Source organism: Pituophis catenifer, unplaced genomic scaffold, assembly GCF_029215685.1.
Source record: "Pituophis catenifer annectens isolate HBS135680 unplaced genomic scaffold, rPitCat1.0.hap2 SCAF_1, whole genome shotgun sequence".
Lineage (NCBI taxonomy): Eukaryota > Metazoa > Chordata > Lepidosauria > Squamata > Colubridae > Pituophis > Pituophis catenifer.
In genome coordinates, this window is record NW_027256881.1 from 243,869,482 (window position 1) to 243,885,392 (window position 15,911).

General features: G+C 36.2%; 1 protein-coding gene across 3 annotated transcripts; it reads right to left on the reverse strand.

Annotated features, from left to right (window-relative positions):
- Positions 1–1,263: 1,263 nt before the first annotated feature.
- GATD1 (glutamine amidotransferase class 1 domain containing 1) lies at positions 1,264–8,870 on the reverse strand. 3 transcript variants are annotated; one of them, XM_070957388.1, is made up of 8 exons: positions 8,704–8,870; positions 7,214–7,290; positions 6,524–6,629; positions 5,529–5,636; positions 5,139–5,233; positions 4,193–4,286; positions 2,355–2,466; positions 1,264–1,754 (listed from the first exon to the last, which is right to left on the reverse strand). In XM_070957388.1, the coding sequence occupies exons 1-8, from the start codon at positions 8,759–8,761 to the stop codon at positions 1,733–1,735; spliced, it is 672 nt and encodes a 223-aa protein (XP_070813489.1). In that variant the 5' UTR covers positions 8,762–8,870; the 3' UTR covers positions 1,264–1,732. The 3 variants fall into 3 exon arrangements, with proteins under 3 accessions (XP_070813489.1, XP_070813488.1, XP_070813487.1); XM_070957387.1 differs by having other exon boundaries at positions 1,264–2,111; positions 8,704–8,844; XM_070957386.1 differs by having other exon boundaries at positions 1,264–2,114; positions 8,704–8,844.
- Positions 8,871–15,911: the final 7,041 nt, after the last annotated feature.

A 15,911-nucleotide genomic window follows, 5' to 3' on the forward strand; every position in this document is an offset into this window, starting at 1 on the left:
AATTCTAAGTGCAATACTGGGGATGAGATCCCAGTTTGGCATAGTTCTGATTTAAAAATATACTGTGTTTCCCCGAAAGACCCTGTCTTATAGTTTTTTGAGCCCTGAAATAACCACTTGGCCTTATTGCTATGCACTCAAAAGCCCGATTGGGCTCATTATCAGAGAATGTCTTATTTTGGGGGAAATAGGGTAGTGGTGACAAAATGACGACCAAATGACTGCAAGGACTCTAAATCCTTTCATTCCCCACCATTCAGTCACAACTGAAACAGCTTCTTAGATGAGAAGTGAAATGTTTACATGGAAAAACAAAGTCCAGTTGCCTTTTGGGGGGGGGGGAGCACATTTGGGACAAGTATAGTGGCCGTATCTAATGAGAGCACGAATCAAGAAAGTATTCATGTATTTCATTAAGCACTTCTATTTTTCCATCATAATCTGAGTGTAGATTGTGCCCATATATTTTTATACTGCTGTTTTATTAACTGACAATATTATTTTATGCAAGAAGAGGTGTTCTGTAGCAGTTTTAAAGTACTACTACTGATAGCAGCCTGGGAATAATAGATCAGTAATTTGTTTCTAACTTGTTTTTCCCCTCATAAACTGTCTACTTGACAACAATGGAGCAATTTCTACAGAATGCAAGCCTTGGCTATTATACAGTGGAGTCTTTGGTACTCTCAATGTGGCTGTTTGCTTGCAGATGTTTCATTACCTAAGTAACATAATTGTTAAGCAAAGGAGTCCACCTCGGCTACATCTTCTTTTCTTATTGGTGGAGTATTGGAATCTAAAAAAACCCAGAGCTCAAGTACTAATGAAAGTTTTTAGGTTTTGTAATTCTGGAAAAGTTGCTTTTCTTTTGGCGTTGGATGCAAATGCACTGGAGAAGGTAGTCTGCTTTTTTAAAAAAAAACCTAATGGAATGTATTCTTCCTCTGGTTCCTGTGCTACAGTAAAACTACTCTATGACTGTGTCTGTGTTACCCAACCAAATTGTCTGAGTTTATACAATCATAAGATATGGAATAGATTTGCCTAGACTACAGGGGTTGCCTAGCATGTTATTTAGTCTATTATATGAATCTAAACCTTGATTCACAAACTCTAGTTTGCAGGAAAACCCTAAGTACTTCTTCAGTCTTGAGTCAAAATTATGCTGTATATAATCTATGCAAGTAGGGTACTATTTCTATGATTAACAAATAAGATCCACAACCTACAACTTGGATATAGTTAATAAGCTTAGTATGAAGCTTTCATATTGACAATGATTTATTTCAAGAATAAAATGAAAAAATTATATACACAAATATGGCTAATCACTAAGCAAATAAAACCCGAAGTAAAATTTAATCAATCAAAAGCTTTCTATAGTAGGCAAAATAAATGAACCACTATTATCATGCTACAACAAATGAACACATGGAAAATACTAACCAACTCTTATGAAATAAATTTAACCTGTCCCATTTTAAAATTAAATATTTTTACAGTTAAATCATTCCTTTTCTTGAAGTTCACAACTTCTGTTACTAGTAATACCATTAATAACTTTCACTGTAACCTTTACAATATACTATATATTCCTATATGAGAGAGAAAAAGTCACTATCTAGTCCTACAGCTTGAAACTTAATTCGCAATCTGAAATGATAACATAGAATTCACCCTTGGCTTATGAGATCACTTACTCAGCCCAGATCTTACGCTGGTTTTGCCCAGATCAGGCATAATGGGAAATGTACCTAAGAAGAAAAGATTTAAACACATTACAGTTGATGGAAGTTCAGAAACATGGAATTGTGACTGAAATCTTTCAAATCAATTTATCCTTAGTTTATGAAAGTGGGAGGGTAGGAAGAAATATTCTTAGACTCATACAAACTATGAATATCTATGAATACTGGTACATCTGATAACAGGCAGGCCTTACTATATGAATTAATATTTGCTTGTTCATGAGCTACAAAATACCATCTTTAGAAATCAGCTGTGTTCTTTTCTATTGGTTGATAAATGAAAGATTAGCAATGTTCACAAGTCAAATTAACTCTTCCATGTTCATTTATTCTGCTCAGTCACAGGGATGTTTCCGTCATTTTCTGCTAAAAGAACCATTACATTGAGTTAATTACTATAGAGATATTTCCATATGATACATTTAAGGAATAAAGTGCTTGAGAATACTATCTCTTATTCTAGCAACAACCTCAAATTGACTAATTTCAGGGTGGGGGTGGAGAATGCTGGCACAAATTACTAAAGCTGGTTACAGTAATGCAGAGTTGCATTTACAAAAGCAAAAATTCTGTATTTTACTAGTAATGATATCTGCCTTTTCTTACCTGCCATTGCAGAGAAAAATAAGATTTTGCACAGCTGCAACAGTAGAATTTTCATTTTGTCCAGTGATAAGGTGTCTGTCAAGCACGACATGAACTGCATCTACCTTGCTGGCTGTGGTGGAAATATATATATTCACATCTTAATTTACACTTGTAACAATATATCATTTTTCAAAAACCTAAGAAAAATGTTACCTATTTTTAAAACATTAATAAGAAATGCTTACTTTTCTTTCTTTGCAAGAAAGAAATGAATTTCTTTGTGTGAAATTCATAATTGAATCCTGCATTGGTAAGATGTAGGTATTTATGTTTAACAGCCTTCTAAAAGGCCTTTAGAAGGTTAAGAGGGATAAGGTTGTGCCAAGGTAAGTCTTGTGCTTTCTCAATATAATGAAAAAGGAGGAAAAGTCAATTTCCTGGTTAGATATCATCTCTTCTTGCAAGTAAAGAAGGAAAAGGTGAATGACCATCACATGTTGCAGTTCATTTCATATACAGTATTATCTAAACCAGGATTTCATGCTTAAAATGTGCATGAAACTCTCCACTTTATTTAGTGTGGTTTGTACCTCACACACTATTTGATAGAATAGAGTATCACCCCTGATAATCTTTAGGCTAATAAAAAAAATGAAGTACAGATCTGTTCCAGGACAGGGCTCTGCAATGAGGCATGAAGCCATACGTTACCTCTGATAGAGAGGAGACTGTAAGACTAATGCCTAGTTTAAGAGTAGCTATGCAATTCTTACTGCAGATTACCATTCTACAACACATTGCCATTCTATTACATTCCAGCATCAGGAAAGCAAGCGGCCCCCAGTTGATGCTAGTGTGATCTTTATTCTGAAATTATTACATTGCAACACTCTGCTATTAATCAGCAACAGCACTGTTTAAAGTGGGTCCCATTAAAGTAGTGGGTCCCATTAAACTAGAAGTTAGTTTCCTAATTTAGTAAAAATGCATCTCTTAAATAAAGCTTTTTACTGAACTGCAGAAAAAACAATTACTACCAACCTGCCTTCCATTGAGGACCTGTATAATGCACAAGTCAAAAAGAGGACTGTGAAAATATTTACAGACCCCTCACATCCTGGACATAAACTGTTTCAACTCCTATCCTCAAAACGATGCTATAGAGCACTGCACACCAGAACAACTAGACACAAGAACAGTTTTTCCCCCGAATGCCATCACTCTGCTAAACAAATAATTCTCTCAACACTGTCAAACTAGTTGCTAAGTCTGCATTACTATTAATCTTCTCATCGTTCCTATCACCCATCTCCTCCCACTTATGTCTGTATGACTGTAACCTTGTTGCTGGTATCCTTAAGATTTATATTGACTGTTTCCCTACGACTATCATTAAGTCTTGTACCTTATGATTCTTGACAAATGTATCTTTTCTTTTATGTACACTGAGAGTGTAAGACAAATTCCTTGTGTGTCCAATCACACTTGGCCAATAAAGAATTCTATTCTATTCATTAAAGCTTTTTAATTGTAAGGTGGAGAGACTGGTGTAACTATTCATTGCTATGAGCATGGTGCTGCAAATTTGATGCTATTAATCAAGCGGGCAACCAGGTCAAAATAGTTTCTACAGACTTGAGAAAACCACAATTGTCTCACTGTACTTTATTCTTAAGATCACAAGGTATGTAAAAAGAAATCCTATTCATCCATATTTTAAATTCCTATAAATTATTACCACACCATACTTTCTACTTTAATGTGTTCAGAAAATAATTTAGTAATTCTAAATACATACTGATTTTAACAAGTATTAATAAAAATCTATGTCAACAGAAAATATTAAAATGGCATACCACTAAAAGTAGCTCCAGAATCTTTTGAAAAGTCTTCAACAATAATGGGTAAGCTGGCAAAACTAGGAAGTCTTACAAGTTCATAGACAGAAGGCTGGAAGAAACACAACAATAAAAGTAATATTTTTATATTGTATTATAGTGAAACCTATGCAGGAAGATTTATGTTTTGGTTATAGAACTAAGTAGAACTTCACATAATTCAGCAAAGCAGTTCCTAATCGAGAATACAGTAGGATCACTTTATATGAAATACAGAATTAAATGCATTACCGTTGCAAATGATTCCTCTAACGATTACTAACTCAGTTTCATTGTAGCTATAACTGTATTTATACTCTCTGCATGTGATTATCTTGAGCTTACTAAAGTACTTTGAGAATCTCTTGGATATAAAACTAGATTTCAAAGGTTTTTTAAAAAGCAAATATACTCTTTTTCTGGTCATAAAATTAAATGCAAGTAAAGAAGTTGTGCTTCAGCAAAATAAAAACATAAATCCTAAGGAAGATCTGTGGCTGTAATATGAGAAATTCAGCCACATTTGAAAAACTACATCATACTGCCTGGATTTTTAGCAGTACCTGGGCAATCTTGATCCATTTCCAAAAATGTAGCAGGATTAGACCAGATGGGAGACCATTGTTGTAGGTTAAACCAGGACATTGAAAAGCAAATAACAACAACAACAACAACAACAGTTCCTAGGTCCTTGGTTAGGACTCGAGCTGCTGAGCTATTAACCAGCCTCAAAGGCTGTGAATCTCACTAAAGATTAACCAATAATAATAGAAACACAGATACTATATAGGTAAGTCTGTGAAATTATAGGAAATAAAGTTTCATTCAAAGAGACTTAACTTTATATCACATAGGTTTCTACTGAAACTTCAAGAGAGCTATCTAGCGTGAAAAATGCACTGTTCCTTCAGCATACAATACCTACCCCAGTTAAGCTGTATTCTTGAAACACCCAGGATTTGTCTTCATTCGTGGCACAACATAAGGCAGCAACTCCATTTCCAACAGCACAAATAGGCTCTATTAAAAAAATAAACCTTTATATAAAATCTTCAGTTTTATGAATTTTGAAATGGGTCTTTATACATGCTGTATAAATGCAATGTTCATGCATTCCTAACAATTATTGAGCACATTGTGTATCTGATATACTGTCCAAAATCTTTTTAAGGATTAGAGTCAAAGTAGAAGAAATATTAAGGTAATATGGTATGTGTATCTTATACATTAATCACCACTTTTTGCAACACGCTTTCTGATCTATGATGTCTCGATGTACACAATAGCACGTAAAACACCAAGGAAGTTTACCTACTGTTCTCCGAACTGAAATGCTGCAATATTCTAGCCAGGTAGCCACTGTTTGCTAGATCTGTCAAAGCACCAGGACAGTCAGGGATCAACAAAGCATGGTATCTTGCACCTAGGTAGGAAACACAGGTAAAGCCTGAGTTCTATTATTCAAAACCAGAGAGGCAGCGATGACTTAAAAGACTAGTGGACAGTGCTCTCCTAAAGCATTTCCTGCTGCTTTATTTGCTCAACTAACTTTCAATAGCAATATATGAAGGTCCCATTGCATAAAAAATTATAAATCCATTTTTAAATTAAATTTAACTAAAATAAAAAGTTTGTCTGCTAATAATTTCTGCAACCTATTCAGTATTCCCAAACAATGTTCAAGTCCAGGACAAGATCAATGTATCCCAGGGGTATATTCAATCTGCCCAACTTTTCTGCTATCAGAACAAACTAATTTGCCCCTAAAAGCTCAGTGCCCTGTGGGATAAATGTAGCTATCTGTGAGAAAGGCAGGGAGGAAACAAGCAAAGGGAACAGTGCTCAAATATTAGTCATCCTTTAAAAATATAATAATTATACCCATCCCAACATCACTACTGCCTAATGTCTTGAATCTGTACTTACCTGTTTTGAAAACAAAACAGAATTTGAAACTAGTTTGATTATAAATTGCTCTCAATTATAATAATTTAAAGAAACCATTAAGTAAGTTTGGTTAGATAAAGGTGAAAAGAAACTCCTAAATTATGACAAGGGGAAAAACAAAACCATGGCTTTTATTGGGTCTGAACTATAAAAACAATCAAAGCTTTGAGAGCAAACTTTATCTTTTCCTCCTAAAAATACAAATGGAACAATAATATCTTCAAAGCAACTCGATTATCAATTTAAATAATCTTTATTTTAAAATGCAATATGTGATAGAAATGTATCCAGATATTGAAAAGACTATTAATGTGTAGGTAACAAAGGGAGATAAACAAATCACAAGTCAAAAAAATATCTCACCATCAGTTGATTCCAATTTGGCTGGATTTGCGTAGGATTTCATACGGAAATCCTGGATCCAACGCATGTTTGCTTCATTAACCCCAACAAAATCAATTGGCTTCCCCTAAAACAGTAAAGCCCAATTAATGCATATACATATAAGCCTTTGAGATAAACATTTAGTGAAACAAAAAATATTTTGGGGGAAAACATAGCCTGTTTCCATGAAGTAAAAAAACTGTTATTGGTACTAAATGAAGACATCATTTTTCATGATCCAAAATGGAAATACTGGCCAATACACACAAAGACCTCCAAAAATATTGTACATTTACAACTTGTGCACTCTTCTTAAAGAGCTTAGCTGGATTTAGTTGCTTTTTAATAAAACAATGCATTTACCGATGCCTGCATTTTGAGATCTAGGAAATTGCATATGGAAACAAAAGAGAAAAATAAATATAAAAAAATAATGGTGGATAAAATTTAGTTTCCACTACTTCACTAATAGCAGGTCAACGTTACCTGTAGGTGCCTAGTTTGGAACACTGCAACTTCAGATTACATTCCATTCTAAACCCATTACTGAAGGCCATCATTTCCTGTAACAGCTATTTCCTTCCTCTTTTTTTAACCATCTTGCTTGGGGAAGAAGCTATTTCATCACCTACTTAATAAAACTAATATGGAACACTTACATTTACTTACCCCTGGGGTAGCAACTTGTAGATTAAAAGCAGAGCTTGCCAATGTAAAAGAGTGGAAGAAGGAGTCAGCTGATACACCTGGTGGACAGATATAAACATATTATATGTGTAGTGGGAGCTTCTATATGGAAAAAAAAACATTGGTATGGCTGCATATCTAGGGGAATAAAATCTGGATGTGACCTAGATAGCAGCAGAGACATACTGAAAAAGTCATCTGGCTTTTTGTAACACAAATATGGGAGCCTTATTGATTATTCTTACTAAACATGCAAACTTGATAGCCTTCACATTCCTCAAAGTAAAAAAACAAAAAGACTTAATAATTTTCATGTTGGTCTTATATATGTACATATATATAAAGGCAATGTGGTGAAGAGATGAAACTGTTGGAGTATCATAGGGACATTTATATTTTAGACTACCTTTTATCTTTCAAGGCTGCTAGGTAAGCTCCTGGCGCAATGGTTAGAGTGCAGTACTGCAGGCTACTTCTGCTGACTGCTGGCTGCCTGCAATTTGGCAGTTCAAATCCCACCAGGCTCAAGGTTGACGCAGCCTTCCATCCTTCCGAGGTGGGTAAAATGAGGACCCAGATTGTTGGAGGCAATATGCTGACTCTGTAAACCACTTAGAGAGGGCTGTAAAGCACTGTAAACTGGTATATAAGTCCTACTGCTATTGCTAAAGGGTAGTATATTTTAAAAATAATGTAAAATAGAAGATTCAACCAAGAGCACTACTAAGCCTCAATGAACAGCCCAACAGAACTATAATTTCTATCTTCTTGCAGGCAGAAAACAGAAACCCTATCTGGGGCTTATGGGAGCTGAAACCCAAGGTGTTTATGAGACCGTAAGAATATGTTAATACTACATAGAAATTACAGTAGGGCAACTATCGAATGATGATTATGCACACATAAAATGCAATAAACACTTAACTAGATGCAGCCCGACTTGACGTTGGCTGATTAAAAAAAAGAGAAAGAAAAGGCCAGGTTGATATGTGGATGGGAGACCACCAAGAAATCTCAGGGCTGAAGGCTACATTAGACATGTGGTCCAGGACAGGAGAAAAGAGCTGCATATAACTTCTGCGCCTGCTGTCAGGGATATTAGACGGATCAGCCCATGTAAAAAGAGAACCTGAACTCCACTTGAAGCAGTTTATAAGGACCCATCACTCCGACCCAGCCAGATAAACTCCTCCTGCAATTACTGTATCGATCAAGTTGCAGGGAATAGCCTTCTCCAATCTCCTACGTCCGGCTGCGTGGGAACCAGCCATGCGCATAGCGGAGTATTAAAGGTCGGAAGAGCCACCCCCCACCGGGAAAGGGGCTGTTGCCCCTGACAATATACGCCTTTTCAGGGGCGATTCTCTCAACACCCCTCCCCGCTTCGCCTTTCCGTTCATTGCTCAGATTAGCCATCTTCACCCGGAAGAGCCGAAGAGGAGGGCGGGGACGGCCAGAGCCACAGGCCTCACCTGCAGCAGCGGCGCTGGCCACAATGAGGCACGTCGGCTTGCTGAGCCTCTCCGACATGCTGGCGGCGGCGGGAGCTTCCCGGAGAAAAGGGAAGCGGGCGGCTCCCCTCCTGGGCTTCGCGGCTGGGAAGGAAGAACCTCGCCGCGCTTTCCGCCCACCAGCCCGCCCAGCTTTCACCTTGCGCAAGCGCCCTTGAGAGGGGGACCCGGTGGAAGAGAGGGGCGGATCGCCTTCCGCGGCTGCTTTCTCTGGCGGGCTGGGTTTGGCCCCCTTTTTCTAATCTGATGCCAGCCTTGAAGCCTTGTAGCCAGAAAGCCTCTAAAATAAAATGCACACATTGTTACTGTTGTGTTATTGTTTTTTTCCTTCCCCAAAGCTCACTTAATTAGAATAGAATAGAATAGAATAGAATAGAATAGAATAGAATAGAATAGAATAGAATAGAATAGAATAGAATAGAATAGAATAGAATAGAATAGAATTCTTTATTGGCCAAGGGTGATTGGACACACAAGGAATTTGTCTTGGTACATATGCTCCCAGTGTACATAAAAGAAAAATAAAATACATTAATCAAAAATTGTAAGATACAACACAACACTATGGCTAGTGATAGTCATAGGTTACTAATAAGCAATCAAAACAAAACTAATAAACAAAACTATATAAATTGTAAAGATACAACTAACATGGATATAGCCATAAGTGGGAAGAGATAGGTACTAGGAAGGATGAGAAGAATAATAGTAATACAGTCTTAGTATATAATTTGACAGTGTTGTGGGGATTAGTTATTTAGCAGAGTGATGGCATTATGGGGAAAAAACTGTTCTTGTGTCTAGTTGTTTTGGTGTGCAGTGCCCTATAGCATCGTTTTGAGGGTAGAAGTTGAAACAATTTATGTCCAGGATGTGAGGGGTCTGTAGATATTTTCAGAGCCCTCTTTTTGAACGATAACTTTAAAAAAATGGTGTTTATTTATTTTTTACTGGGGAATCGACATTGAAAATTTAACATTAAATTTTTAGCGTTTTCTGCATTGCTAGGAATGCCACTATTTTCCATTCAGCATTTGCTGCTTGCTCCTCTTGTTTCTTGGAAATAAAAAAATAAACACCTTTTCCTCTCTCCATAACAGTAAGGGTTATTTTATAGCAGAAGAAATGGATTTGAGTCTTGTAGCAACTTTCCTAGGGCAATCTCAGTCTCTCAAATTATATGTTATTGATAATGTACGGAATTCCTGGAATGCTCCGGGCTGTATAAAGGACAGGTGTGGCACACCTGAATCTGGGAGATGAAGACAGAATATAAAGTAGACTCTCTAATCTCTGTAGATTAAAGCTGTAACAGCCTTGGGTTCATAAAACATTCGCCCTATCCAGATTAGAATCTTGAAGGGGCAGAGATTGCAAAGGGCATCTCTGGTTTTCTTGGATCAGGTATGTAAATCATTTATTTTTATTTATTTATTATTCAAACTATAATGATATAGTCACAATTTATTCTTTGTGTGGAAAAAAACACGCACTATCTTTCTGTACTATGAATATTCTGCTCTAATGGAAAATTCTATAAAATCCTGAAACTACTATGCCATATTTAAGTATGAGCTGAAAGGCAACCCCATTCCTAATCATTCATATTACTTTACAATAATTTAAGAAAAAAATAAAGTAGAAGAATACTAGTTGGCGCCATTGGGTCTTTGATTTGATAAGAGGATGATATGAGAAAATGGTACTTTATCATGGATGTTTTTTTTCTTTTCTTGAAGGAGATAAAATGTCTCTATAATAGCCTGCTTGGCACCACACATTAATTTGGCTGGCCTAATATCCTCATGAGGCCATTTGGTTGGCGTGGTATTTTGCTGCTGCTGCTGCTGTTATATTTTTATTATGCCTTTTTTTAGCCAATTTCAAGGACATGAACTGTCTCTTATTAGAATGTTTACTGGCAAGTAATCTAATAGATTTCCTCTGTTCCAGTATTCTTTCTAGATGATCCAGGTGCAGGGACTGGGAGGCCTTAGGTCATCTTCCTCAGATAGATCCAGCTGCTCAGGTTTGTGATTGATCAGCTCAGATCTCTGGCTTTGTCCTTCCAGAAGCTGATATTCCATAGGTTCATCTGGAACAGTTTCTTCAGCTTTAGACTCTTAGGTTCAGAGCCTCGCCCATGACGCTAACCACACCATTGAAGCCATCTATTCTGTGGATCAAAAAGTCTACATTGCAACCATGGAATTCAATGCAATCTGATTTCTCTACAAGATCAAAACAAATCTGGTTCAGTTATCACCCGCTAGCAAGTTGAACAATTACCTCTTTTAATTTTTTGAGTCCGGGCTGCTTTGTACTTTGTTTCTACAACTGCTCTTAAGATGAGGCTATCCCCATTTATTCACTTTAAAGATTTATGTATTAAGAACAGGTTTTGATGATTTTTTTCTGAAACTGGATTAAAGAACAGGAATTGTACCTCCATTCTAGTCTTTCATCAGCAGAAAGTCTTTGAAAACTGTATTGTAAGTGGCTTTTATCACAGCGCCATCCCACTCATAACGGGAACTGATCTGGGTATAATTATTAGGGGCAGCATTTATTGATTGATTTAAATTCTGTTGTATTCCCAGAGAGGCACACACTTGTGGTATTTTTCATCTCAAGTGCTTTGGATGTTCTGCCCCTTGACTTGGGCAAATAAATGCCATTTGTCAGTCCATACCTGTCAGCCAACTGCCTTGGCTGAAATTTGGTACTTTATGTATAAGGGCCAATATAATCACATTCCTAAAATATTCTGGAAAGAGGACTTTTTAAAATCTCATCCTCCAGCATGAGACATGAGTTGTAATCTGGATTGGTGAAGAAACCTCTTACAGTCCAGAAAAATTGATATTTATTGTAGTATGTTATAAGAGCCTTGGTACTACAGTGGTTTAAAGCACCCTGTTATTAACACAGCTGCCTGCAATTTACTGCTGGTTCGAATCTCTCCAAGGCTCAAGGTTGACTCAGCCTTCCATCCTTTCTAAGGTAGGTTAAATGAGGACCCAGTTTGTGGGGGCAATAAGCTGACTTTGTATAAATATACAAAAGTATGAAGGCTATTGCTTAACGCACTGTAAGCCGCCCTGAGTCTCCGGAGAAGGGCGGCATATAAATCAAATTAAAAAAAAAAAAAATCAAATGGTAAAAAATATTGTCTAAAACTAGAAGTTTTAAAATCTAATCAATGAAAGAATGAAGTGCAATGTTTATCTTCGAGGTGGATAACATCACACAAAGTAACTGAAACTACATTTAATAAAACAATAGAAGATAGGAGCTCCATGGATCTTTATATAGCCTTAAAGATGTTCGTAGTTCCCATCAGGAATATGTTTCTGTACTTCTAGAACGCATGCTGATTTCATGGTGCAAGGACTACTGCATATTCTAGTAATTTTTCACTTGGATACCTCAAAGTCAAATGATTTATAGTACAATCCTGTCTTTAACTGCCCTCCTCACAAAAAATGAAAGGCCAAACTGGCTACATAGAAATAAATGTTGAAATAATTGCATGCCTCTCCCTATATTTCCTCTATTACCTTTAGAAAAGAAACAGTGTTTCAAAGAAAAGAACAATCCCTGTCCTAAAACCTTTACCATTGCTTTTAAAGGAACAAGAGGAAGGCATTTAGATAATGTGAGACAACAGGATTTTTAACTGTTTTATACTTAAATTCTTTAACTGTTTACAGTGCTCTATTTACACATTCTCTCCTGTATATGATTCTTAGAAATTAAATGCCTGTGATTTGATGGTCCCTAGGAAAGGGTTAAATGATAGAGTTCTGCAAAGCGTTTGCTTTGAAAAGCCATCTGTGCATCCATGCACAACTGCATCCCTTTAGCCTAGCATACAATTGCATATAGATACCTAGGAAAGCTATTAAAGAGAGCTGTCCAAAGGACACAGATTTTTAATGTTTTGAGGATATTTTTTTGTGAAGCACCTCTCATTGACTTAGGCATCATGTTAAATTTATTTTTCAAAACCGATATACTCATCTTGAAACTCACTTAGCCAAATTCATTATAACGTAGTTTTATTACTGCTATGGCTTTTTTGATGCAGCATGTTACCTGGCATGCAAACACAAGATTAAAAAACACTCTGATTTTCCTTTTTTTTTTTTCCCCTTGAATAATTTATTTTAAATTATGGGGAATGGAAAATTGCTGCATGTCTGCAAGGTATATTTTCCTAGACAAATACAGCCTGGTTTTTTTCATCTGGGGACACAGTCCTATGTACACTTACATGGGAGTAAGTCCCAAGCCATTTGGTTAGAGTAAAAACAACAATAACCCTGCATAGAATTATCACGTATTTCTCCAGCCACAACACTATTAGTTGCCAAACTATGTCTTAAACTGGGATTTTTTAACACTGGATGACCAACTTTTGTGTTAAATCACTTGCGAACAAAATGACTCATTGCAATTCATTGTTTTAACTCTCGTAGACCTAGACCCGTGATGGCAAACCTTTACTTTACTTTATTTTGCCAGAGGTGGCACGCAGAGCCCTCTCTGCTGGCACACGCACCGTCGCTCCAGGTCAGATCTCCGTGGCGTTTCTTTCATGAGCTTCTGTTTCCCTGAAAATGATGAAACACAAGCTCACGAAAGAAAAAGATCTTACCTCTTGCCATGCTGTCAGTGTTGGGATCCCCTACTTCCCACTGGCCAGCTGATCTTCGAGTCTGTGCTGAGCTTGTGTGCATGTCCATATATGCACACATTCTCTCTCGCATGCACACCTTTCAATTTGGGCATGCACATGCATGCAGTTTGGGCACACTTGGTGCCTAAAAGGTTTGCCATCACGGCCCTAGACCAATACACCTCTTCAGGTAGATTTATTTAAATTGTCAGATTTACATGTATTATTTTTATGCACAGGTAGGAAAAGTACAATATGATATATTAATCGTGTATAAAGTTGCAATATTGTGTTCATTCATCCATTCAATTCTATCCTATTTATATAAGACTGTACTTTTAATTATTTTAACTGTCCAGGAGAGGTGTTGGACAATACGTTCTTTCAATCATGTATAGATAGCACAGGTTATTTTTAGGATTTGGGGAACAATTTTTCCTATATTTATTCTTGTTCTTTTCTTGCAAGTGGAAATACATTAGGTGCTATTATAGGTAGATACTTTTTCGTTTGTAAAAACTGTGTGGCTGTGCAAATCTTTTAGAAGTCGGAAAAGATGTGGCTGCTTTAATCATTCAAAAAGAGGTGCTTTTTAAAAGTTCTCTCACAAACTGCTTGTTACTTTAGATGGTAAGACATCTTGCTATATATCTTATGATTCTTGATGAATGTATTTTTTTTATGTACACTGAGAGCATATGCACCGAAGACAAATTCCTTGTGTGTCCAATCACACTTGGCCAATAAAGAATTCTATTCTATTCTATTCTATTCTATTCTATTCTATTCTATTCTATTCTATTCTATTCTATTCTATTCTATTCTATTCTATCCTGATATACATGTTACCTGGTATAGATACTCGCTACAAATTTTTTTTTTTTTGATGTAGTTGTAGTCAATTTTAAAGAAATAGAAAACTATACAGGGGACCTACTTTACATTAAGTCAGTTTTACATATTTGTGTCATTCATATACACAGTTAAAATTATTATATTGTTTCTACTATTTACTTTCCTTTTCTGGGTCACAATTTCAAAATACTACCCTGTTTCCCCCAAAATAAGACATCCCTTGATAATAAGCCCAATCGAGCTTTTGAGCACATGGCAATAAGGCCAAGCACTTATTTCAGGGTTTTCAAAAAAATATAAGACAGGCTCTTATTTTCAGGGAAACACGGGTATGCATGCTAAAAACCTTGTTTATATAGTTAATGTAAAACAGAAGGATCTCTTTCAAGCACTGCAAATTAATTCAGCATTTGTCATAAACAGAAGTAATTTAAATAACTTGTTATGGTAGTCACCTTTCAGAAAATAGGGATAAATTGGGAATTTAGTCAAGAAGGGAAAAAACAGAGTAACATCATGAAAAAGACCTTAAATTGTATAGCTGCTTAGGAATTCCATGGCCTTTATGCAAGGTTATTCGACTTAATTTGCCTCCAATTAAGAATGCAAACTCCAATTCTAATTTCCTTCTTCTTTGGTTTGATTTTCCAAGACCATATTTCTCATGCCTACAACTATCATCCTGAAATATTTTAGAAGACCTGGATTATCTTGAAACTTCTAGAAATTATCCCCTGTTTTCAAAAACAGAGGTACATGTAGGTGTTTTCAGAGAAAGACTATACCAATATTATGTTGGCATAATTGAGATCTAGACTTAATGCTTGTTACTCAGCTGTTGACTCACAATTGCTATCCAGATTAACTATGAACACAATATGCTTTAGCATAGGCCTACACTTCCCTATCTTTGTATACTTCCAGATTCATTATTTATTTCTTAGAGTGGATTCACATGTTAAAGGAAGTCAAAAAGTACATTAAGGTATACTATCCTAGCATAACACAGAACAAAAGCTGAACACATAACTCTACTTGTTTTTTCCCAAATTTCTCATTTATGACCATATCTAGGATTTGTAACAAAATCTAGTTTGTCATGGAGGAAAACAACAACTGTTCACTACTTCCTAATCTCCACGAAGTTTCATTCCAAACATGTTTGATTTTGAGCTCATCCCATTTACAGTAATTTAGTCCATATCACCTTCATGGTTGTTACAAAAGACCAGTTTTTCAGTAGCATGACGTGATACCATATGAATCTTTCTAAGCATTATGAGAAAATTCAAGAGCACCGAAAATTTGGTTCTTATATATAGCAGGAGACCTGCGCTTGGAATCATTTGTTCCAAAGTGAGCTGTCAACAAATCAGTGATGATGATTAGGGGTGAAGACTGAATTTCTATTCCCAAGTTAACCAATTTTGTAAAGAAGACATTACCTTCCAACTAGAAATAGAGGTACACATTTTACAGAAGTGCCATATAGCAGGAAATTATCTCAAAGGTATTCCCCTAACTGCAACATAGTCTCAACATAGTGCCTTAAAATGACTTAAATTTCCTCTGTTCCTGAATCATAACCCCTTTGGAAATGTATTGCCAGCAGCATTGTTCTAAATATGGTTCT

What these genes read in the sequence shown, in the direction of transcription:
- GATD1 (XM_070957388.1), bottom strand. Translation starts at nt 8,761, where the DNA reads ATGTCGGAGAGGCTCAGCAAGCCGACGTGCCTCATTGTGGCCAGCGCC. An exon ending in CAAATTGGAATCAACTGATG is followed by an intron (nt 5,637 to 6,523) that starts GTGAGATATTTT and finishes TTTCCTACCTAG; the next exon opens with GTGCAAGATACCATGCTTTG. An exon ending in GCATTTCAGTTCGGAGAACA is followed by an intron (nt 5,234 to 5,528) that starts GTAGGTAAACTT and finishes TTTTTTTAATAG; the next exon opens with AGCCTATTTGTGCTGTTGGA.